This window comes from Ambystoma mexicanum, chromosome 11 (genome assembly GCF_040938575.1).
Source record: "Ambystoma mexicanum isolate Mex_15411 chromosome 11, UKY_AmexF1_1, whole genome shotgun sequence".
Lineage (NCBI taxonomy): Eukaryota > Metazoa > Chordata > Amphibia > Caudata > Ambystomatidae > Ambystoma > Ambystoma mexicanum.
The window spans coordinates 549,420,312-549,445,358 of NC_090934.1; the positions used below are offsets into that span (position 1 = coordinate 549,420,312).

At 45.6% G+C, this 25,047-nt stretch overlaps 1 protein-coding gene across 9 annotated transcripts in view; it reads left to right on the plus strand.

Annotated features, from left to right (window-relative positions):
• The window catches only part of APIP (APAF1 interacting protein), a 1,110,572-nt gene that overhangs the window by 492,122 nt on the left and 593,403 nt on the right, over positions 1-25,047 (plus strand). For 7 of the 9 annotated variants that reach the window (XM_069623369.1, XM_069623365.1, XM_069623368.1 and 4 more), the window contains exon 2: positions 12,502-12,702. The exons of the other annotated variants lie outside the window; for them this stretch is intronic. In XM_069623369.1, coding sequence (XP_069479470.1) covers positions 12,502-12,702 — 201 coding nt within the window. The remainder of the gene's footprint in view (positions 1-12,501; positions 12,703-25,047) is intronic. 9 annotated transcript variants of the gene reach the window in all.

Genomic DNA, 25,047 nt, shown 5'->3' on the forward strand with positions numbered 1-25,047 from the left:
CTTTGGGAAACGAATGATCCTAATTGCTCCAGGTTGGGCCAGGAGAACGTGGTATCCGGACCTTCTAGACATGACCATCTGTCCCCCAGTACGTCTCCCTCAGAGAGAGAACCTTCTCTCTCAAATGGAAGGTCAGGTTCTCCACCCAGAGGTCAGAACACTCAACCTTCATGCTTGGTGTCTGAAAGGCTGAGATACAGGGATTGGAACCTTCCAGAGGATGTTATGGAGGTGTTGCTTTCGGCAAGAAGACCAGCAACAAAGTGTCTGTACCGTTGGAAAAAGTTTTGCAACTGGTGCAGGGAAAAGAATGTCGGTCCTTTTCTATGTTCTATTCCGGATGTACTATCTTTCCTTCTGACCCTAGCACATAGAGGTCTGAATATTGGAACAATAAAAGGTTACCTTGCGGCACTTTCCATCTTCAAGCGCTCATAGGAAGCATGCTCATACTTCAATATTCCTTTGATAACACAATTCATAAAAGGTCTCACTAATGTGTTTCCTCCTCACCCATTTCAAGTACCGATTTGGGATCCAAATTTGGTATTAAAATTCTTAATGTGTGCCCCTTTTGAGCCTATGCACACGTGTCCATTAAGATTATTAAAATGGAAAACAGCATTTTTTGTTGCTCTAACATCAGCAAGAAGAGTGAACGAATTGCAGGCACTATCTTCTGGGCCACCCTATACTGTGTTCCATAAGGACAGGGTTTTGTTGAGGGTTAAACCATCATTTTTACCGAAGGTAATATTTGATTTTCATTTAAATCAGAAAATTGTTTTACCCTCATTCTATCCTCCACTTCATCCTTCTAAGGAGGAAGAAAGACTACACAGACTGGACCCAAAAAGAGCTTTAAGCTTTTACATCTCTGGGCTTTCTAGATTTAGTGGACAACCAGTTGTTTATAGGCTACACTGGAAGAAAACTGGGTCAATCAGTAACAAAACAAACAATTTCGCGCTGGATCGTACTTTGCATTTCAGAATGCTACGGACTAGCACAAAAAGACCCACCTGAAGGGTTAAAAGCTCATTTCACCAGAGGCATCGCCTCTTCCACAGCCCTTCAAAGAGGTGTCCCTATAAGGTCAATTTGCGAAGCAGCAACTTGGTCTTCGCTTCACACCTTCTCAAAATTCTATAACCTGGATGCTTCCCCGTCTAGGGAGCTAACATTTGGAAAAGCAGTGCTTTACTCTGCCATCTAAGGGCAGTTTAAAAAAAAAAAAATCTAAAAAAAAAATCTGACCCCTCCTCCAGAGGAACTATGCAAAATACTGCTTTGGGAGCCTATATAAGATGAGGAATACGTTGGAGGACACAGTCCACTCGAAGAACAAGTTACTTCTTACCTGGTAACGTTCTTTCGATTGGATGTTCCTCCAACGTATTCCTCATCGCCCTCTCAACCTACCCCTCTGTAGATTTTTTCCGGGTTATTGCCATCTCAAATCTCGCAAGGCTGATACCGGTCTGTCGGCACAATCTACAAAAACAGTACAAGATCACAGATACAAAAGAGGGGAAAAACAGAACTGAGGCCAACGGGCGCCGCGCGTGCCACTTATACACCCGATGACGTCAACCTCGACGGAGGCCTTCAAGGGACCATCGACACAAAGACATCGATGCACGGCGCCCTCTGCCGAAAAAATTTCTGAAGAGCAGCAAAGCAGGATGGAATACATCTAAGCTGAGGAATACGTTGGAGTAACATCCAATCGAAAGAACGTTGCCAGGTAAGAAGTAACTTGTTCTTCTAATTCCCTGATTGAAAATAAGTTCTTACTGTGCAGGATGTTCAGTCTGTACCATTCTAGTGGGATGTGCTGTGGTTGTTAGATATCCAAATGTGTCACTGTTTTGTCCTTCATAAGAACACATGTGCAGTATTGTGTGCTTTTTAACAAGCTTTCTGAACTTGACTGGAATATCTGAACATTGTCAGTGTAGCTTATCTGTTTTTGTTTTTCCCACAACATTGCATTTAGCTGGGGTTGGAGGGATCTGATTAGGTTAATAACTTTTACTGTTTAAAATGTAATCACACCATATCTGGTGGGTAGGGCCTACACTGGTTGGTTAGTCTGCTTGGGAACCTGTTAACAGAGAGCTTCAGTGTGGCGGACAGAAATCAGTAGAGAAGAAATAGAGGTTACTCAGACAAGGGGCCGAGCCACACATCAGACTGATCAACTCATGCCCTGCAGAACAGATCTGTTCTTCTCAATTTCATGTGGTTGTCTTCTTTCTGGATCACTTAAGCAGTCCGTTCCAGTGTCTTTCAACACGGATGGCTGGTGAGCATTCAGTAGATTTAACCTGCAGTTTCATTAGACTGACCAAACTCACAGTTCAAGATCTGCAAGTGTGGGCTGGTCTATGCCCCAAAGCACGTGGAATGCAAGGCAGAGTTATCTATTTTGGAAGTATTAGCCCACAGGAAGCATGTTGAGGATGATCATTTCTGGGATTGTGTGTTTATTTTCTTTTCTACTTCAAAATTGTCATGACTGTTCCATTTTGCACTCACACAATGGTGGCAGTGGGTAATTCGATATATTGGGAGTTTGCATAATTATTTACACATTGCTACCCATAATTACAGCTATTCATTGATGTGTATCCAGCAGCAGCTTGCTGTGTTTACATGCTACTTGTGGAAGGAGCATGATATAGACCCCTCCTGAAACATTTGTGTTAAATTGCAGCTGTTGGCTATACCAGCCCACACTGTTGGCCAACTCCAGTGCTCTAGACTGTGGCAATCCCACCTCTTCCCATTCACACTGCCTGTTTTTGCCTCCATAAGCTCCTTTTTACTGCTTCTCATCCAAATCTAGGCGTCGCTGGATCAGTGATGTGGTCACTCTACTCTCCATTTGAAACAACCCGCTTGCACCATTTGCACATATCTGTTAACCTAGAGGAAATGCCTTGACAATCCCAGTTTGGTAATGCCACATCCTCCAGGCGTTGAGTGAAACGGCCTAGCTGAGCCTGGTAATTTAAGCCTTTCAAGAAGATTTGTATCCTCTTCTTAGCCTTTTTGATGAGTCTAATCCTATCCTCAAATCTATTGAACAATTAGCTGCTTAACGTCCTTTGTCTCAAAGCAGACAGAAAAGTTTAAGTGATTTCGAATTGCCAGTTGCTGTTTGTTGGTCACCCAAAGTTATCAGGACCTGTGCTTTTCCTGGGTGAGCATTTGGATACCGACAGTTGCTCATCAGAATTCTTGTATGAGTGAGAAACACACTTATTTATTTGTATAAGAATACATTATTATTATTTTTTTTTAAATAGTTCCTGTGAGGTGCTGCCGGGTACATACACGTAGTGTGAAGGTTGCATGAATGCAAAGCTCTAGTTTTGTGAACAAAAAAGAACTGTACTTTGCATGATCAAAGAGCACGTTTGAACTAGACTATTGTGTTGAAGAGGACCTCACATGATGCCACCTGCTGAACCCTCATTGGTTGGCAACATTTTAAGAGGGTCCTCTTATGAGTGTGTACCTCACACAGTGATTGCAGCTGGAGTAAATTGAAGAAGCAGACACACTAGGTTTCATAGCCAGACCAGCAGTATGTACTATCTCAATCTAATTCTCTTTACTTGCCACAGCAGCAAGAGCTTTTGCAAACTGAATCCTTTGGGAAAACTGCATTCTGGTTTTCTTGTACTGCAATAAATCGTTTAGGCTAGTATCAAGAAAAGGTTTGTGAACCCCTTAGTATTTCCACATATCTCATATATTACAACCTAACATGTTATTTGATTTGAAGTCTTAATGGAGAGGGATCATGATTAAAGAAATGACATGAAACACGATTGTTTTTCAACATTTATTTTCAACACATTTTTAAGCATTCCATATTCATGTGTGCGAGGCATGTTAATTGATAAACTAAATGGTTGCACCTCCTTGAGTAACAGTGACCTCAACTAAGTCAATGTTTCATATAATTATTAAAGTTGGCCATTCCTTCTCACAGAACTGCTTTACCTATGACTATCTCCTTGCATGGACAGCCTTCTTCAGATCCTACCCCATAATTTCCATGTGGTATAGGTCGAATCATGGACTAGCTAATTCTAAAATGCATTATGTCCTATTCTGCTGGCAGCCCTTCTTTCGTAGATCTGCTTGCATGATTGCGATCATTGTCTTGCTGCATGACCCATGTTCGATCTAGCTTCAGCTCACAGGTGGGTGGCTTGACATGGTCCTCTAGGTTTTTTTGATGCAATGCTGAGTTCATAGTTTTGTCAGTGATAACAAGCCGTCCAGTTTGAGGCAGGAAATTATCCCCGAAACCATCCCACACACCCACCACCACGCCTAGCTGTTGGGGTTCAGTTGTTCTGTGGGAATGCAGTGTTTTGTGAAAACCAAAAATTATATTTCTAATTGAGGTAAAACATGTCTACACTTCTTCGCTCTATCCAGAAGTCATGTTATGCTAATACATTTATAAAGCGCAGCCGACCGGCAAGGGCATGATGGTGCTAAGCAAACAGGCTAGAAAAAGGAGGCAGAGAAAAAAAGCGAAGTCTTGTGTCCTATATGTGTGCTTTCTCAAAATCCGTTGAGCCAACAATGTTATTTGTATAAATCAGTTGTTCGCCCCTAGATGTATTTTCATGAACATCATTCTTGTTCTCCAGCATGGGGTCTGGCATGGATTCACATGCTCATGAATATTCCCCGTCGTCAGGCTGGGAATCCTCGGTAAAGATAAAACCAGTATCAGTTTCGTTTCTGATCTGTCTTTCGTAGTAATAACCAATCACTGGTCTCTGCGTCATACTGACCACAGCCAATGACTGCCCTCTACCTAAGCACCGCCTCTGGCAGCCATCTTCAGATTTTTACTGCACGTTCATGTGTTGGGATCCTCGTGCTATTGCTCTCGAGCGTTTGTGCTATTTTTTCACGTTTTTTCTCAAAAACTTCGTTTTTCGGTCAAAAGAGCCTCAAGCTCCACCGACTCTCCATCCGATCAACGGGGACCCGTGTCGGATTCGCCTGCGCCCCTCAAGGGTGAAGATTTTGTCGAGCTACGCTTTTGGAGGACTCCAGAAGTTTCTCAGGCCCGGTCATGGCCCAGGAGAAGGGGAGCTCGACGCCCGGAAAGCTGTTCAGGGTCTGCCCTGGATGTCAGCTACAGAACGTCTTCAAGGAGGACGAACACTCTTTTTGTCTTTACTGCCTACATGAGGACAAGACGCACGTGGAGAAGGACTGTGCGTGTTGCGGCAACATGTCGGAGCGGACCATGAAGGACTGCCATCAACGTCTCGCCAACTGGCTGGAAGGGAAGAGCCCGTCCGGCGAGAAGAAGAGGAAGAAAGCCGAGCGGTCTTCTAAGACCTTTGAGGACGCCCCGGCGACGGGGGTCCAACATAAGGCCAAGCACCGCGAGTCCGCTGGCACCGGGAGCGCCGAACGGTCGGGCTCTACGGGCGCCAGGCAGGGCGCACCCTCCCCGGCACCATCAACCACGAGCCAACGCTCTGGGTCGGGTAAGAGGAAGGCCGAGCACCCGGCGAAGCTCCTGGAGAGGCCCCGGTCGAGCTCGAAGGCGGAGGGGGAGCGAGGCAGTGTCCCCCCCCCTCAAGGATAAGGCGGTGAGCGCACCTAGGGTGGTGGAGGCCTTAATCCATCCGGCCAAGCCCTCTATCGAAACTGTCGCGGCGGCCCTGGCTCAGCCTGTGGAGGCTACACCAGTGGTGGCGACCTCGGGGCTCAGAGTCTCCCTGCCACCTCGGAGGGAGTCCTCTTTTGTGCCCATCGATAGGACCCCCGTGAAATCCCCCGTGGGGAAGAAAAAGGGGGGGCAGGGCGTCGTCGTAGATTCGGCCTCAACCTCGGAGGAGGAGCTGGTCGAAGTCTTAAGCCACGGCCTCGGCGTGGAAGAAGACCGGCCCGTCGGGATGGATCCCGACGCAGGTGACGACAACATCGTCGAGGGTACCGACGGGGCCCCTGATAGCCCGTCGGATTCCCCTCTGCCAGCGCCGCGAGACAACTCGGCGGCCATTTTGTTGGCTATACAGTCCTTATGCTCAGAGATAAGGACGAGACTACCGTTGCCGTCGGGGGACCCAGAACCGGGACCTTCTGGTGTTCCCCCTACCAAGAAAAGAAGGATCCACCCTCCGCCTCCTTTTCAGCCGTCGCGCCCCTCCCAGCCCTCCTCCCCGTCCACCCGAGGGGATGATACGGGGACTGACACGGCAGCGACGGGTACGGACGACGAGGTATACGACGAGGATGTACCGTCATCGCCTCCCACCAGGGCTTCTCCGCCCGACGAGATTGGATCGTTCCACTCCATGATCACCAGGGCATCCGAGCTTTTCCAACTCTGCCCTGAGGAGAAGAAGAAGGAAGGTTTCCTTTATCAGCGGCGCGAGGCCAAGAGGAAGACGGTCCTCTCAGTGCCTCTATTGGACGACATTTGGGATGAGGGCCTCACCCTCCTCAAGAACCCTTCCACGACGCCAGCTAGAAGAGACCGGTACGAGAAGAAGTACCGGGTCCCGGACACGGCCCCCCTGTGCCTCCGGGCGCAGCCTACCCCAGACTCCGTCGTCTCCGCGGCGGCCAGGAAAAAAGCGGGGGGGGGTGCGGCCTCCACATCGACTTCCCCACCGGACGGCGAGGGAAAGAAATTGGACGCTATGGGACGCAGAGTCATCTCGTCTGCGGCGACGACGATTAAAGCGGCCAACGCCTTGGCTATCGTGGCCCGCTACGACAGGGAGCTCTGGTACAAACTGGCTCCCCTACTGGACTTCTTGCCGGACGACAAGAGGGCAGAGGCCCTGGAGATCCTGCAGGAAGGTGAGGTGGCTTCGGACCACGCCATTACCGTTGCGACAGACATCGCCGACACTGGGTTCCGCCAGTTGGGCAACGGCGTTTGCCTTAGGCGGCGTGGATGGCTCAAGGCTACGGACTTCCGTCAAGACGTTCAGACCAGAGTCCTGGACATGCCCTTCGATGGGAACAACTTGTTTGGGAAAACAGTGGACGATTCCCTTCAGGCCATTAAAGCGGACACCGAGACGGCCCGGGCCCTTGGAGTTGTGCAACAACGACGGACGCCCTTTCGGAGCAGCGGAGGCAAGGGCGCCTCCAAAAGTTCCGGCGGCGGTTTCTCCACCTACCGTCAAGCGGCCCGCTCGTCGGCTCAGGAGGCCTACAGAGGACGAGGCAAGTCTGGCGGACCCCGCCGTCGTCGCCAAGGAGGTCAAGGTGGCAAAGCCTCGTCGAAGCAGGATTGAACCGACTGTGGGGTCGGGCCCCCGCCGAAGCACCCCGGTGGGAGGCCGGCTGGCGAGCTTCGTCAGCGTGTGGGAGTCCATCTCCACCGACCGCTGGGTGCTGGACGCCTAGGCCCGGGGCCACGCGCTCGAGTTTCAAAGAAGGTGTCCGCGCGTCCCCCCCCGTGGCCAGGAAAGAACTTCACGTCCCTCAACTTCTCCTGGAGGTAAAGGCGATGCTCAGGAAGGGCGCCATCGAACTCGTCCCTAAGAGGCTTCGGGGCTCCGGAGTTTACTCGAGATACTTCCTCGTGAAGAAGAAGACGGGGGGATGGCGCCCCATCCTGGACCTGCGACGTCTGAACAAGTTCATCAAGGTGCAAAAGTTCCGGATGGTCACCCTCCAGAACGTCCTGGGTCAGCTGGAGGAAGGAGACTTCCTGTCGTCGCTGGATTTGGAGGATGCCTACTTCCATATTCCCATCCTAAAGGGGCACCTAAAATTCCTCAGGTTTGTGGTCCAAGGGTGTCACTACCAGTGCAAAGCCCTCCCCTTCGGACTACGGTCGGCACCCAGGGTATTCACGAAGTGCCTTGCACCGGTGGCGGCGCAGCTGCGCCGCGAAGGGATCCACGTCTACCCCTACCTGGACGACTGGCTCATCCGAGCCAAGACGAGGGAGCTCGCCGTGGATCACACGGCAAGGACCGTCCGACTTCTCACGGACCTGGGATTCTCCGTGAACTACGCCAAGTCTCACCTGGTACCCGCGCAAAACGCACTGTTTCTGGCGAAGCTCGACACAGTGTCTCTTCTGGCCTCCCCGTCGGAGGAAAGGACCAGGTCCATCCTGGGCAAGGTACAGCGGATGTTGGTTTCCGACGCGGCCAAGGTGAGGTCCATCAAGTCCCTCCTCGGAATGATGTCTTCCTGCATCTACCTCATTCCCATGTGCAGGCTCCGGATGCGCCCGTTGCAGGAGTTCCTGGACGCGCGCTGGATCCAAACGACGGGCAGCTTCGAGGAGAGGATCACACTCGACGAGAGTTTCCGCCGAGCGGTCCGGTGGTGGGGCAACCGCACGCATCTGACGGCGGGCATGGACTTCCAGACCCCAGACCACCAGGAGACAGTGACCACCGATGCCTCCCTGGAAGGGTGGGGAGCGCACACCGAAAATCTGCACGCGAGAGGCCTTTGGCTCCCGACGGAGAAGTCCCTCGATATCAACGTCCTGGAGCTCCGTGCAGTGTTCTGGGCCCTCAGGTCCTTCCTTCCGTCCCTCAAGGGCAAGGTGGTGAGGATCTTCACCGACAACACCACCACCATGTTTTACATCAGGAAACAGGGCGGAACCAGGTCCCCAGCGCTGTCCAAGGAGGCGCAGGACCTGTGGCATTGGGCCGTCGCCCAAAGGATGTTTCTGGTGCCGTTTCATCTGGCAGGGATAAAAAAAACACCATCGCCGACTCACTCAGCAGGGAGCTGCACTCGTGCCACGAGTGGGAACTACGGCAGGATCTAGTGGATCGCCTCTTCCGACGGTGGGGCACACCCCAGATCGACCTGTTCGCGACGGCGACGAACTCCAAGTGCCGGAGGTTCGCCAGCAGGTTTCCCCAGGCGAGGAGCATGGGCCATGCCTTCTCGTTCCCCTGGGAGGGCCTGTTCCTCTACGCGTTCCCTCCTTTGCCACTGCTAATCCGGCTCGTCAACCAGCTCAAGAGGTCAGGGTGCAGGATGATCCTCGTCGCACCTGCGTGGCCGAGGCAGATATGGTTCCCGGACCTTCTGGACTTGTCAGCGTCCCCGCCAATCAAGCTGCCGGTGGACGCGGATCTACTCTCCAGGGAAGGAGGCGCCATCCTCCACCACGACCCGAAATCGCTGAACTTGCAGGCCTGGCTCCTGCAGCGCTAGAGTTTGGAGGATACGACATACCGGCCGACTGCAGAGAGGTTCTTGCAAAGGCCAGGGCATCCTCGACTCTTAAATGCTACGGACACAAATGGAAGAGGTTCTCTGTCTGGTGCCACGCACAGAAGATTAACCCTCTACGGATTACGGCTCCCCAGGTACTGCCGTACCTGCTGACGCTGGCCAAAGCTGGACTGGCACACGCGTCCATCAAGATTCATCTTGCTGCGATCTCCCGATACACCAGAACCACGGGCCGGACGTCCTTGTGGTCTCATCGTCTGGTGAAAGAGTTCATGAAGGGACTGTTCAGATCGTTCCCGCCGGTGAAGGCTCCGGCCCCGGCGTGGGAGCTCAACGTGGTGCTGACCAAGCTCATGGGACCTCCGTTCGAGCCTCTGCACTCGGCCCCGTTGAAGTTTCTGTCGTGGAAAACAGCGTTTCTTGTGGCCATCACCTCTGCACGACGGGTGGGAGAGATCCAGGCCCTTTCATGCAAGGCCCCGTACTTGACTTTTCACGACACGAGGGTAGTGCTCAGGACGCACCCCTCCTTCATGCCCAAGGTACCGTCGGACTTCCATCTCAACGAACCCTTGGTGTTGCCTGTGTTCTTCCCGTCGCCTTCGTCGCCGGCTGAGAGGACTTTGCACTCGCTGGATGTGGCTAGAGCGCTGTGTTTTCGGAAGACGTCACAACTCTTTGTGAACTTTGGACCTGTCAATCAGGGGAAGGCTCTCTCGAAGGCTTCCATTTCCAGATGGCTCTCCGGCTGTATCATGTACTGTCACCGGTTGGCAAACCGACCGCTGCCTGGCCGTCCGAGAGCCCATTCCACCAGAGCGATCGCAGCTACCACGGCGTTCCTTTCTGGTGTGCCCCTGCTGGACATATGCAGGGCTGCTACGTGGAGGTCGACGCACACCTTCACGAAATTCTACTGCGTCGATCGGGATTCCAGGGAGGAGTCCAGGGTCGGCCAAGCAGTGCTGCGCAACCTGTTCGCCTGAGGTGAGCCTGGTGAGGAGGTAAGATGCTTAATGTTGAGTTTGATGTACTGCTTAATGTTGAGCCGTTGCCACCTCCCGTGGTTGTGCATGTGTGTACTGCTATGTATTCTTTATTCATGAGCATGTGAATCCATGCCAGACCCCATGCTGGAGAAGGAACAAGTTACTTACCTGTAACTGTTGTTCTCCAGCATGGGTCTGGCATGGATTCACATGCGAACCCTCCCGCCTACCCCTCTGCGGCTCTTCACTTGGTCATACTGCCACTTCACGTGCTTCCAAATCTGAAGATGGCTGCCAGAGGCGGTGCTTAGGTAGAGGGCAGTCATTGGCTGTGGTCAGTATGACGCAGAGACCAGTGATTGGTTATTACTACGAAAGACAGATCAGAAACGAAACTGATACTGGTTTTTTCTTTACCGAGGATTCCCAGCCTGACGACGGGGAATATTCATGAGCATGTGAATCCGTGCCAGACCCATGCTGGAGAACAACAGTTACAGGTAAGTAACTTGTTCCTTCAGTTTTCTTCTGGTAGTTGAGCCATGAGCACTTATCCAAGGTAAGAGTGGACTGCTATCCTGGCATGTTACTTTGAGGATTTTTGTAACCTCCTGTTTCTTTTTGGAGAGTTTGGTAGGAGCGTTCCCGTGCATAGAGTGTCTGTGGTCTACATCTTTTCCCATTTATAGATTGTCTGGCAGACAATGAAATGGTGAAGGGCCAAATCCTTAAATGATTGTGTAGCCGCTTTCTGGCTTGGTAGCTGCAATAACTGATTTTCTGTGGTCCCGAGAAATTTCATTTCATTCTGGCATGAGGTATTTTCAGGCACCTTTTATGATCAAGACCAAACACACATTTTTATATAAATGTCTGATGGGAACGCACCCCTGAAAACCTAAGTGGTTGTTTAAACACCATGGACTAACGAAGAGAAGGGCTTCACTCGTGCACGTGTTCTGCCTTTGAATTGCTTATTGTTAGTCTAATTAATACATCATTTTGTTTAAAAGGTCATTGGAACAGTCGATGTAAACCTTTATTGTATAATTAAGACAAAACTGATTTTGAGTCAAGAATATCTCCATGGTAAAACTAAGGAATTCTCATAATAATCATTGGGGATATAACATTTTCTCAACGCTGTACAACAGAACCTTTCACAACGAAAAACAGGGAGCAAAAAGACATAAGCACATATTTGTTGCAGTGGCAAGAAAGCTTTAGCGTGAGATTCTAAGCCTGGATATCTACTATTGGTGGATGGGGCCATCTGACATTTTGCTTTGTAGTGCTGTAAATGTTATTTTAGTTAAATATGTTTTTAAATGACTTGGGTTTGCTTAAACTCTTGCTCCTATGGCTACTAAAGTGACCAGATTGTGAAACTACAATCCTTTTGGTCTTTAATAAAATCATGACTTTTCAGTCTCGTGTGTATGGCTTTTACATAAATAAGGGAAATCACTGCATTACACCAGCTTTTAAGTTTGAAGGCTTGCCAAAATTCTTGATGAAGCAGTTTTTTGTTAACTCCACAGTAATTATGTTGAGAACTTTGCAACTTCCTTCATTTTATTGATATTTTTATCATATGTCTTTGACCTCTTCCTATGTTTTGCCATGGTCTCTTCCGTTGAATTAATTTTTGTCCTTGGGATATCCTGGTGTTAAAATATGCCCCTCGCTCTCTGATATCGGAGAAAATGTGTTCATAATGCCATCACGCCTTGGATGCACACCTCTAGCGTTAGGCCATGCTTACCCGTATAGGTAGATTCCATCACGTTAGATTTTGATGCAGATGAATTAATGGAATTGTTTTTGCCAAACTTTGTTGCAAATGTCAGTGGGGTCTGGTGGGGGTGGGCTTTAGAGTAATAATAAAGGTGGGGGGTTGAGTGTCTCCCCCGCATACATTTGCAGCAAAATGTCCTAAAAGAAAATGCATCGAAATAGTCTGCAGTAAAAAAAAAAAAACTCGATGTAGTCACATATATCCCCTGCACCTATGGGAAACTCTTACTATCCTTGAGTTACTTTAAGATATGCAGCCGAAATCAAATGGGATTTAAAACAATATCTTCACTAGATTGCCCTCTAAATTCTAAGAACAAGGCACTTTGGCATCACTATTGAATTACTTTAAGAATTCTCATTGGTGGCCATGTTGTTTACATATTCCATGTTTAAACTTGAGGCATTTTAAATGATTATGGCCTTTGGAAATGTCTTCATAATGGCTGATTCTTGCCGAACAAAAAGTGTGTACCTCTTTTGTTGTTAGGGAAAAGATTCCGCCTGTGAAGCTGCCCCAGCTGGCCCCTCCGATTGCTTTTCACCCTTTAGATTGATTGAGTTGGTACTTTGCCTTAACACCAGACTGGGGCGACTAGAGAAAACGCTGGAACAGAGATCATCGGAACAACAGTCCTCTACTAATCCAAGGCGTGAGAGGAAAGACCAAAGTCCGAGGGAGAAGCAGCCCGTGAGTGATTAGTAGTCCAATTTCAGGCCAAGATAAGCTTTGCTGGTTTCCCACTTGTTTTTTTTCTTTCCCTTTTGGGTTATGTGTTCCTTTAAAAGATTGACTGTTAAAAGTCTTTACTTATTTTTTTCATAATGTACTTTTTACTGGGGATCAAAAGCTCAGTAAAAGTTCCCAAAATAGTGTGGTGTTTTGGGGGGCTAAGCTCTTGGGGTTTCATATGTTCAAGGAAGGACAGGGGTAAGTGGGAGAGATTTGACTTGTTTGTGTGTATAGCTCTATACATTGTGTGCGTTTGTACACTTGCACAGACACACAAACATACACACTCCTTCACTTCCTCATTATGCGTATCAAACACTGTTAGCCCTGGCCTTGTAAACTGAAATTGAGGACCTGTGCCATATCTTTGACCTTTTGGTGCCTCCACTCTGTTGAAGAATTACCAGGAGCAAAACGAGAAACCAATAACAGTACATTTACAATATGTATATGAACATAATTTTCTACAGAGCTATATCAAAGGAGCAAGACGTGTTTGCCTATGACAACACACACAAAGGCATCAAATACATTGGTTTACTGCCCTACTACTTTGATATTTAGGAATAGATGGATACTTCAGCAGAACAATGTAGGACATGTCTATCATTGATGAAAATGCTAAACCTTTGCTACAATTACACTCATCTGTCACAGAAAAGGTATATTGAAGCAGTTATTTATCTGACAGATATATTTACATGCATCACTTTCATGAACAAGCTTACACAAATTGGAGTTAAAATAAAACAATAATATATGTAACAACACCATGTTCTAAAAATTACATTACCTACAAAGCAACTTGCATCTCATACATTAAGCCGTGATGTAAGGCTCACTCCTATGCATTGAGCACAAGGTTGGACAAAACATTTGGGTAGTTCTGGCCCCTCTTTTAACCAATATTTTATTTCTGTGTATATACAGGGTATTTGTTTTTTTATCTCACTAGTTGATTTACTGTCTGCTTGACATTATTTTGCCTACACTGTTATCCAGGGGGCGAGGAGTATCTGTTATTTCCAAATAATTCATGACTATTTAACAGTTGGTCGGACTGCATCTCCCTCCCATACACTTGACTGCCACTTAGAAGGAGAATGGTCATTACATTTTTATTTTAAAACATTGAAGTAATTACCAGTGATGCATTGGATAACACTGACCGACTTGGCAATCAATGTTGAATAGCTCCGGAAATTAGCTCCATTTGGCTTCTGGGGTCATCTTTCCCACTGCTTGCATATCATCTTGGCTCTTAGACACTATTAATAATACACTTAAGTGATCGCTGTAGTGTAATTTCTACAGCAATGAGTCAATAGCTGCTGTTACAACATATCAATAATGGGCATGACTACAAGAAACATTTTTCATTTCTGAAGATCAATGATGCAATTCTGAAATGGGCGAATCAATAAGTAGTGCATGCAGAACACCAGCATTTCCTTCTTTTTCATCCTCCTTTTCCTTCTTTTCTCTTCATTAATCTCCTTTGTCTTTTCTTTAGTGCTTCTTTCCTTCATTAAATGTTTTCTTCAATCATTTTATACTTTGTTACACCTATCTTTGTCTTTCCATCTTCCTTTCTGTCCTCATTTCTTTCATTCCATCTTCCCTTTTGTTTTTTTACTTTATTTCATCTTTCTTTGTTCTTCCTTTTTACTCTCTATCACTTTCTCTCGTCTTTCTTTCCTTTCCTGCAATATTTTTCTTTTCCTTTTTCAATCTTTAAATATCGTGTTCTTTCCTCATACTTTCGTCACCGTCTTTCCTTCTCTTTATGTTCAAGCTTTCTTTTTTCTAATGTTAAAAAACGGACACACCCTCAAGTTTAACTTTGTTCCAGTTATCTGTGCAATGTTTTAGTAGAGGATGCATAAGATCTGACAAGTCAAATCAACATTTTGTCCAGTCTCTCTTCAATAAAGGAATGCCAGCCTTAATTCCTGCCACCATGCCTCGAAAATTCATAAACCTCTCACTAGACCTGAAGCACAAGTTCCTTAATTTACATACTTAACCTAAGAGAAATGCACTCGCCACATTGTGACAGGTGACAAAATATTTATCAGTGCTTTTAAAAAAAGAATTATGTATGTCACCATAACAACACTTCATATTTGGTGCAATCCACCCACCCATCCAAAGGCCAGCCATGCACAGAGAAACTTGTTTTTGCCATTTAAATGTTTGTTTGCAGTACATGCAAAATAAAGGATTCAAATATCCCCATACTCTTCAGCAAGGCCGTGAACCGTGTAAATCGTGATCGCCCTTCACAAAATCACCTCGCCAATGCGAGTGGGATAGTAGATTTTGCAAGTCCTGTGCTACTAAATATCATGATTGGAGCAATACCGTGTCCACCCTCTCTATGACTGGGAGCAAAGTCTTTGCACTCCTTCGGCCAGTAAAAACATATCTGAAAGTTTGCCTCTGAAGTGGGACTTTTGCGTAGGGCAGCAGTTCACACTGTAAGAAATTACTAGTTACTAGGGCCATTTCTCCTTCTCATTTACGCATCAAAGAATATTTCGTTTCTGGCCTGTTATGTAAACTGCCACTATGATAGCATCTTGTGAGCCTGAATGAGATTTAGTTAGAACTTTCAGGGATGATGGAAAGGTGCTTTGAATCAAATTCTTGTTTGAATTAAATTATAAACTCCTTATTGTATGCAGTTACAGCAACATACAGTTGATTTTTGAGATTTGTTTTTTTCTCAAACTTCCACAATGGCGTTTCCGTACTTGGTTACCACAGACAGTGGCTGACGGCAAGTGCTGGTTTAGTGGAGGATCTACTCTACCACAAACAATAGAGAAAACATAATGTCCATCCAAGAAGACTGAATCAAAAGATGTATAATAGTGAATAGCAAAGCGTGTTGTTACTGTTATTTTACTTGGCTTCCTTCATATGTAATACTTCCAGCCTTCAAATTATTCCACATGGGTGTGAATATGTTGGTACCAGTCGTATGAAAGGCTGATAGTTGATTGATCTGATCATGAATGATTAGCAGCTGGAAGTAAGGTTATTCTTCCTTTTCAGGAATGTGATTAGCAAATAACACATTTCAATTTATTAGATTTTCTAATGCATCATCTCCAATATAGTTGCACTGATGAAAACTAACACACTTGAAGGTGGAGCAGCTAGCTTTATCAGTTGAAAGAACAAAAAGCAGCAGCAAGAAAATGAAGAAAATAATGAAAAGGAGACCAAGAAAGAAGCTGATATAGAAAGAGGAAACCATGGACAGGTGTAAGGATGAAATGATTGAAGGAAGACAGAATGAAACATGAATGAAGGCAATAACACCAGAACAAAGATGGAAGCAAAGCAGGGTTAAATGAAATTGAATCAAAGAGAAAGATGGAGAAAGAAAGGGAGGGGAGGAAATGGAAATTGGCAACAAGGAAAGAAAAAATGAAGAAAGAAATGGGAAAAGTGTAGATGTAAAGGAACAGAATAAAACTAGAAAAGAATTGAAGAGTACAAACCCCTGAAAAAGAAAATAAGTAAAAAGAAAGAAAATAGAGAAAAAAAGGATACAATTAATAAAATACAATGGAAAGAGTTAAACTATCATCTCAAAATAGCATTATGTATGTACTACCTCAGAATTGTATCATTGGCCTTCAGAGTTGAACATATTACTTAAAAACGGTTGGCCGTACTTGTGTTTTTGTGTTATTTCTCTAGGTCCTTCATCTGTGGTTACTGTTGTACTGTGAACTGTGTCCCATTAGGCTTTCTCCCACGCTCTAGGTCCCCAGTCATCTGTGGTTACTGTTGTACTGTGTCCCTTTTGACTCTCTAGGTCCCCACCTAGCGTGGGGTACCGTTTCTACTGTTGTCACCTGTCTGCTCCTCCTGTGTGCCCCTCCCACGTGTGCTGTATGGTGCTGGGCTGTGCATCTCTCCATTCTCTCACTCCCTCCTCCTACGTTCTTCCTTGCACCCCCTATGGTGCACTCTTTCTCCTATCTTCTCTAACAGCTACTCTATCTCCTATCCTACCCCTGCCACTAAATCTAGAAGGAAGAAGTCCAAGAGGGACATCCTGGTCTTCAACCCAGTCCTCCCGATCGCTGATGCCTAAATCAGTTCTTCCTGCAGACAGACTCACCGACATTTTCTTTGTTCCTTCACCAGACCTATGGACCCCCTCATATGGATGGTCCACCAGGCCCAACCATCTCGTTTGAAAATGACATATTGCACTTATTGTCATTTAACACTAAGAATACATCATAAATTGTCATCCTTGGAGATTTCAATTTAGGCTTACACGACCCGAATGATCAAAAAGCCGATGCTCTGAAGGACACAACGTCTGAACTAGGCTTTCTCCATCACATCTCGACTCCCACTCATAACAAAGGCCGAATCATTGATTTAATTGCTGACCTCAATTGCAATATTGAGACCCTCTCCAACACACTGTGTGCCTGGACAGGCCATCATCTTATCCGGTTCCACATTAATGAAACCGTCTCAGCCACCCCACAAATGATCCAAGCTCCAGCCATGATTGCGAGTAATAAGTGCAATCTAACCCTCGGAAAACGTATCCCACTACTACAGCCCATCACCAACCCCACCACTATATCCTCGGACCCGACAATACTAGTCGACTTATACAATCATACCATTCTCAAAACAATCAATACACTAGCACCTCTGAAACTGCAACTCCAAACCACGTTCCCATCTCAATACTTGGCACACTCCTCATCTCAAGTCACTTAGGAAAATCAAAAGAACGACTGAAACACTATGGAAAAATACGCCCACGGCAGAAAATAAAGCCATCTTTGCAGCGGCCTCCTTTAACTACAAAACAGCCATAATGTAAGCCAAGAAATAACTTTAACTACAGTATCTCTAAAGCAGAATCCAATATGAAGGAACTCTTCATTATATTGAAGGAGTTAGAATCTCCCACCTGACACATGCGTCAAGGACACCCAATGGTGTACTAATATACAGAAAGCACTCCAAGATAAGATTTCCATGTTACAATATAAAATAACAATGAAGAAATCCCTCATCTCCAACAGTGACCTTACTCTGAACTTAGTTATCGAGTATGAGTTTGCCACCCCATTTTAACTTTTCCCCATTAACTATTAAAGAGGTTGAAACCATTATACAGAAACTCAAACCCTTTAATTGTCAAGGCGATGCATGTCCAGCTCCCATCATCAAGGAAGCTGCCAAGGAACTAGCCCCTTTCATTACATTGATTATCAATGCATCTTTCAAATCGAGCACAGTACCCAATAACTTGAAAGATGCGTGGATCCTCCCTCTACTAAAGAAACCCTCTCTTGACCCTAACAAATCAGACCAACTTTAGACCTATTACGACTGTCCCATTTCTTCTAAAAATGCTTATATGCAGATGCAACAATATCTGGAAACCAACAACCTACTAGGTCTGAGACAATCGGGCTTCAGACCTAGACATGGAGCCGAAACTGCCCTCATCGACCTTAAGACCCAAATCCAGACCCTGAAAGACAAAGGTAAACTAGCTCTGCTCCTCTTACTGGACCTATCAGCAGCCTTTGATTTGGTAGACCACACAATTTTATGCAAACACCTGTCCACAGCCGCAAACTTCTCCAGTGAAGCCAATGCCTGGATTAAGTCCTTCCTTAATAATAGATCTAGGAGGGTCTTTTCACCGTCTGTCTGCCTCACCAACTCCCGCCGCATGTGGAGTGCTTCAAGGTTCTTGCGTGTCCCCCACTCTCTACAATGTGTTCACCAAGCCCCTTTTCTTTGAGCTTGACTATCTGGGTGTTATATACACAAATTACGCCGATGACACTCAGATACTCATCCCCATTACAGGCGACTACATTGCAGACAGCAAGACGCTCAACAACATTTAGACCATCATTCAAGCTTGGATGTCGAAGCACGGCCTCCGTCTTAATGACGACAAGACAGAGTTGCTCCTTCTGGTCTCGCCAGCCAACCTGAATAACCTGAATGCCCTATTCTCGTCGTTCAACATTGAAGAAAACCTAATTAAAGTCACTAAGGTGGTGAAAAACATTAGGGATTTATATAGGTTCAGCATTAACGCCAGGCAAAATAACGCCTTGGCGTCCTCATCTGCCTACACCTGTAAGCTCATCATAGCCTGCCGCCCGTACCTTTCTCCAGCCAATTGCATCACGTTATCTAGAGCCCTAGTACTCTCTAAATTAGATTACTGCAATGCACTTTATCTCGGCACATCTCAACACAACCTCAACAAAATGCAGGTCCTGCAAAATAATGCCATTCGAGCAGCCCTAAACATTCCTAAGAATCGCCATATCTCGGAAACTAGACGCTCGCTCAATTGGCTAAACATCAACCAAAGAATAGCCTACAAAACCCTGTCTCTTACCCACAAGTGCCTTTCTAACAAGGCACCTATCTGGCCAACACTATCTCTCGCCATACATCATCAAGACCCATTAGGTCCTCTATGAAACATTGTGTCACTGTAGCCAGATTTAGGCAACAACGTGCAGGTAGAGTCAGCTTCCCAGTCCTAGCGGCTAGAACATGGAATGCCCCCTCACTATTAGGGAAGAATAATCGTGCTACAAATTCAGGAATAAGACCAAAGCCTGGTTCCAAGAACAAGACAGGCAGTCCTTTTGACTGAGCATTGCGTTTCCGAGTTACTTCTCCCAAAGTGTTCCACCTTTTGACCTGTCACTGTATATTGTATGATCATTGTATATCCTGTATGTATTCTTCTCTGTACATTCATTCTGTATTTGTGTATCTTTATACCTTGTATGTATTTTGCAACCTGTAAACTAAGCGCCCAGTTGCCCAAGGGCTAAGTGTGCTCTATAAATAAACTAAACTTGACCTGGATGTCCTCGCTCACACCGAGACATGGTTCACGGCCAGCTCTGTCACAAGTTTTGACAACTCTCCTCCCTGATGGCTACAAGATCCTCTCTGAACCCAGAACTAACCGACCCGAAATTATGGAATTGAATGTCCATGTGGAAAATTGTACATTGGGAGTACTATTAGAAAATTAAAGGTGAGAATCTTTGAACATTTACGAGCCATCCGAAACAAAGACCTTCGATCCCCCATTTCAACACATCTTAGCATGAAACATTCATCATTTAACTTGACAAAACTCAGTTTTTGGTTTGGAAAAAGTAGCATCACCACCGAGAGGAGGAAATAAGGAAGAATTATTACAGAGACAAGAAAGTAAATGGATTTGCATCATGGACACATGTGTGACAGGATTAAATTGTGACTCGGAGATGTTCAATTGGTTGTAAATTTTAATCTGCAACCAAACCATATAGGGGGCATACTGTGGAACACGTGTTGAAATACTACTGTGATTTATTTTGTACCAAAAGGTAATTACTATTATGTTAAAGTTTGAAACCATAAGTAAGTAAGTAACATGAAAACTGTAACCAAAAAGTATGTAAACAAGAGGGTTTGATAGTTGTATATATTTTATGAATGACACTTTGCATCCCTATAACATATTATACTAGTGACTAAATGGACCGGTTTCCATCAAATTTGGTCTTTTCTAAATTTATTGAAATGAATATTACATCTAAAAAAACTTTTTAGGTACGAATACGTAACTCGGAAAAAAATAAACTAGTTAATACTTTGTAACCACAAAGGTATTCACTTCTAAGTTTGTCAAAAATAATATCCGAAACAAATATCCAAAAATAGGTAGAAAATAACATATAAAACAATATCCGTGTCTTAGAAATCTTGAATCGTTTCTCCCCAATTCAAAATGGCCGAAAATTGCATGAATATACGCAATGTCATCACTCCGCGCCAGATCACGTGGAGCACGACGTAATGATGTCATCCGGTTCTGAATTCAAACAAAATAACGAGCGAAGTCCCAACAACACGGACCACTGGCTCGGGAAACTTCTTGCACACTTATCATGGCACAAGGTAAGAAATCTGTTATTTTTGCGCTAGCAGCTGGACAATCAACATGCTCTCTCTCCAAGCCATTTACCTTAAATACCCACATAACCTTTTATTGAATGAAAAACAGAATTTCTTCACTCCCTTTGCCTCTTTAGAAAACTGAAACTTAGAAAAAAAGGCACGCGCATAATAAATCAACCTCTTTCATAAAGAGGAAAAAGATATCGCACATAGTTATCACCAAAATATGGATATTGAGTAACAAATTATCAATCAGGGTGAGTTACAAAAAATATTTTTTAACAAGTTTCAAACTATTAAGCATTGAATGATTGCCTGTCTTTCTTTAGTAACTAGGAAACACACTTAGTTTGTTTTATTCATTTTTTCTGTTTGTCAGTTAGCAAAACAAGGTCCATCGCCTGAGGAACCATTGTTAATAACATTGGGAAAACACATGTCGAGTTAGGAACTATCAAGTAGAACCAATAATTGAAATATAAGTCAATGCACTGGAATTCAAAGTGAAGCAAGAATTGATCCGGTATAAGGTGTGAAACTAACACTGAACTTGTACTGTGAAAATAACACTGAACTGGTACTGGGAAAAACTAAGAGTGAAGTCAACTCTATATGATTTATTCAATTAACCAAAATTAAGTTGGAAAATAAAGAAATTCATTCAAAACTATTTTTGACTCACTCAACCTGTGAATAATTTGCAAGTAAGGTTGGCGCATTTGAGTTAGCCATTCCCAATTATTGTTTATTTTTCTATTGTGAATCTGTGTAACAGCCGCACAGCGATTGGGTAATTACTCATGCTGACAACAACAGACATTGAGCACAACAACTATCATAGTAGAAACCTTTAACTATGAAAGTAGTCGCCAAGGGAGTGTTTTTTTCTCAAAGGCTGAACACTGTTTCTTTCGGAGGTGGAGTAGCCCTGATGTTTCCGGAGTGGGTCCCTGCTTCTGTCATTCCTATGCAGGCCTACTTCTCTTTTGAATGCCTGGTCTGCAGGCTATTTATCTCTCCTGGCCTCTCTCTGACTGTGGCCACCATCTACAGGCCACCTGGCCAGGCCGCCTTCTTCTGACACAGCCCTCTCTAACCTTCATCTTTCCATCTCCAACACTCTGGATGTCCTTGCCCCTGTCCTGGGAATCTGTCTGAAGCTTCCCTCCAAGTGCAACTCTAGCTTCCCTCCAAGTGCAACTCTTAGTATGCCTCTGACATCGCCGCCCTGAAACGAAAGTGCAGGGTGGGTGAGAGGAAGTGGAGGGCTTCGGGCAAATCCTCTGGCAAACTTGCCTGCTGCCTGCTCCAAAGATAATACTGACTCTGCCCTGTCCAAGAAAGTCCACATCCGAGCCTGCGTCTCTGTGGCCTCTAACAACACGGCCAAACTCTTTAAAATCTGAAAGGAGCTGGCCAATTCTTCTGCAGTCTCCACCTCTCCTGTTCTCTCCCAGGCCCTTTTATATGGTTTTGGCTTCTCACTTCACCACTAATACTCAGGACATCCTGTCCTCTTTCTCCTCTTAGTCTTCCTATACCTCTCTTGCCCCCCCTGGCTGCCTCTCCCTCTCCTCCCTTCTCTTTTTCTCCAACAACACCCAACAATGTTGCTAGACAAGTTTGATTTATGAAAGTGTCGTCCAAACAGGTGCTCCCCTGCTCCTCCAGAACCATCAAGGACCATATTCACACCCTCGCTCCAGCCTTGGCCGATTTCTGCAATCACTCTTTCACCACTGGATCTTTCCCCTCGCTCTTAAAGCACTCGCTTGTGCACCAGCCCTCCTCAAAAAGCCTTCTGTCGATCCTACCTGTCTGGCAAACTATCGCCCAATATCGATCACTCCTTTCCTGGGCAAACTCTTGGAAAAGCTGGCCATCTCCCAGCTTACTCTCCACACTGAATCTGTTGGTTATCTACATGACCATCAGTCTGGCTTCAGAGCAGCCAAAGGCCAGGAAACTGCTCTCCTGAACACCCGTGAAGATCTGCTTACTTATCTTGACTCTAGACCTTCCTACTGTCCTCATCCTCCTTCACCTTTCCTCTGACTTTGACACTGTCAATCACGCCAGCCTGATCAAACGACTCTGTGAGAACCTGGGCATCACGGATCAGGCCCTGGAGTGGTTGACCTCCTTACGCCTGGACCGACCCTCCCAGGTCCAACTTGGGTCCTTTCTCTCCACCACCTCTCTCTCCACATGTGGTGTTCCCCAGGGTTCTATACTCTCACCCTGGCTCTTCAATGTCTGTAGCCCCTTCGGGCCACTTGATCTCTACCTCCTGCTCTTACTTTCAGTGTTATGCTGATGATACTCTGCTCTTTTACAGGCTCCCCTCAGCCTCCTTTTCTCTCTCACTCATTCCTGACTGTCTATCTGCGATTCAGGATTGGTGCTTCTCCAATGATCTCTGCCGTAATGCCTGTAAGACAGTGTTCATTCTCCTAGTGACCCCATGCTCCCACTTTCCCTCTCTCACTCTGGCCGCCCTCCTTGGTCCCTCTTATTTTGCCGTCCTGTGAGTCTAAAAACCTTGGTGTCATCTTCGACTCCACTCTCTCCTTCTCTCCTCACAACCTTGCCAAGAAGGCCAATTACCAGCTGCACCTCCTCGGAGGTATTCTTCCTTTTCTCACTTCCCCCAGAAGCTCACTGTCTCCAGAGCCCTGGTTCTCTCTTGGCTGGACAATTGCAACAGCCTCTTTCACAATCTGCCTTCCTCTACTCTTGGGCCTCTGCAACCAATCCAGAACAGGACTGCAAGACTTGTCCTTGGCCTCAAGTCCAGGGACTGTATCTCTCCAGCCCTGAAATCTCTCCACTGGCTCCCAGTGGCTACAAGCATCAAGTTCAAGATCATCCACAAGGCTTTCTGGGGCCGGGGCCGGGGCCGGGGCCCGCACTACATCCAACTCTCTTCCAAAATACCTTTCTTCTCGAGGCCTTTGGGAGGGAGGGGGGTTTTGATGCTTTGTAACAGAAGTCAGTGGTTCTTGTTGCACAAAGTGTTCTGTAGTGGTCAGTTAAGTCTATTATTGATAATGTGTAACGGGAGCCATGGCACAGTTCGAGGTAGTGAGAAAAATGTATCTTTTTGGGGGCTTTGTAAGATTTATTTTGTACAAGTCTGTTAAGTTCTCTCAGGGGCCACTGCTAATTACTTCAGTGTTTTAAAATAAGTTGTGTCATTTTAAGGGTTATATTTCTCCATTTGCAGCATGCCAGTGTACATTAAGTCTAAACCTGATTTCCCTATTAGGCTCTCGGACCTACTGGATCAAGTATGGTTTCTGCGTGCAGCAAGTTAAGCGCTCTCGCCTCAAAGATATGTTTGCAACCCGCAGTCAAAAGATTTAATTTCCCCCATAGTCGGCTCGGCTGTTCGTACTCTTTGGACTGATAAATTGAGTAGCATTATAGTGGTGTCAGAGATGGCCTCAGACATCCACAAAGATAGTAGATTTAAAGTGTTTTATTAAAGTTTTAAAGAACTTATTTAGGAATGCTGCTACAGTTAAGACTAAGGGGGTTACTACATCTTTCTCTGTGTGGGCTTCCTAGACCCTAGCCCAGACATCCCCAACTCTCATAATCTCCCCAATGTGCTCTAAAGCAAGATCACCCCAGTGTTTCTAATATTGACTGGGAAACTAAAGGTCATGGCCTTTTTTAACCATCTCCCTCTGGGCCTCCTGCATACCTCTGCTGGACTATCTGTCACCAGCAGGTACGTCATTTCACCAAAATGCCAGGGGTAGCGGAAGTGACATCACATATCGCTTGACCTCTGATATCACAGCAAGTGATATCATTTGACCCCATCCCGAAGTGACATCAGAGGAAGCGATGGAACGCATCTTTTCACCTTTTGACAAAACAGGAAATGCATCACATAGCATTGTTCCTAAGTACACAATGAAATATATGGTTATGAGGTCACTGTGATATTCATGTCATACAAGAATGTATCACAATATGTTTCGTAATATCGTGTATAGGCCCATATTAGCAAATTACTGTGAATGCAAGCAGATGTCCAAGGCCAAATGATAATGGTGTTACTATATCGCACTTATAAAGCTCTTTATATAGAACAAATACACTGGCAATATCGCCCAACCTGACTTCCGAAGGATGAACTGCTGAATTGAGGTGTGTAAGAACAGACTAAATCAGTGACTCTCCCCCTGAAGTGTGCCTGAAATAAACCTTTAATTAATTTTAGCAATTATTGTATAGAATTCCAGAAAGACTAATTATTTGTTATTCCTATTCTTTCTTATTTAGGGTCACTGATCAGTGTTA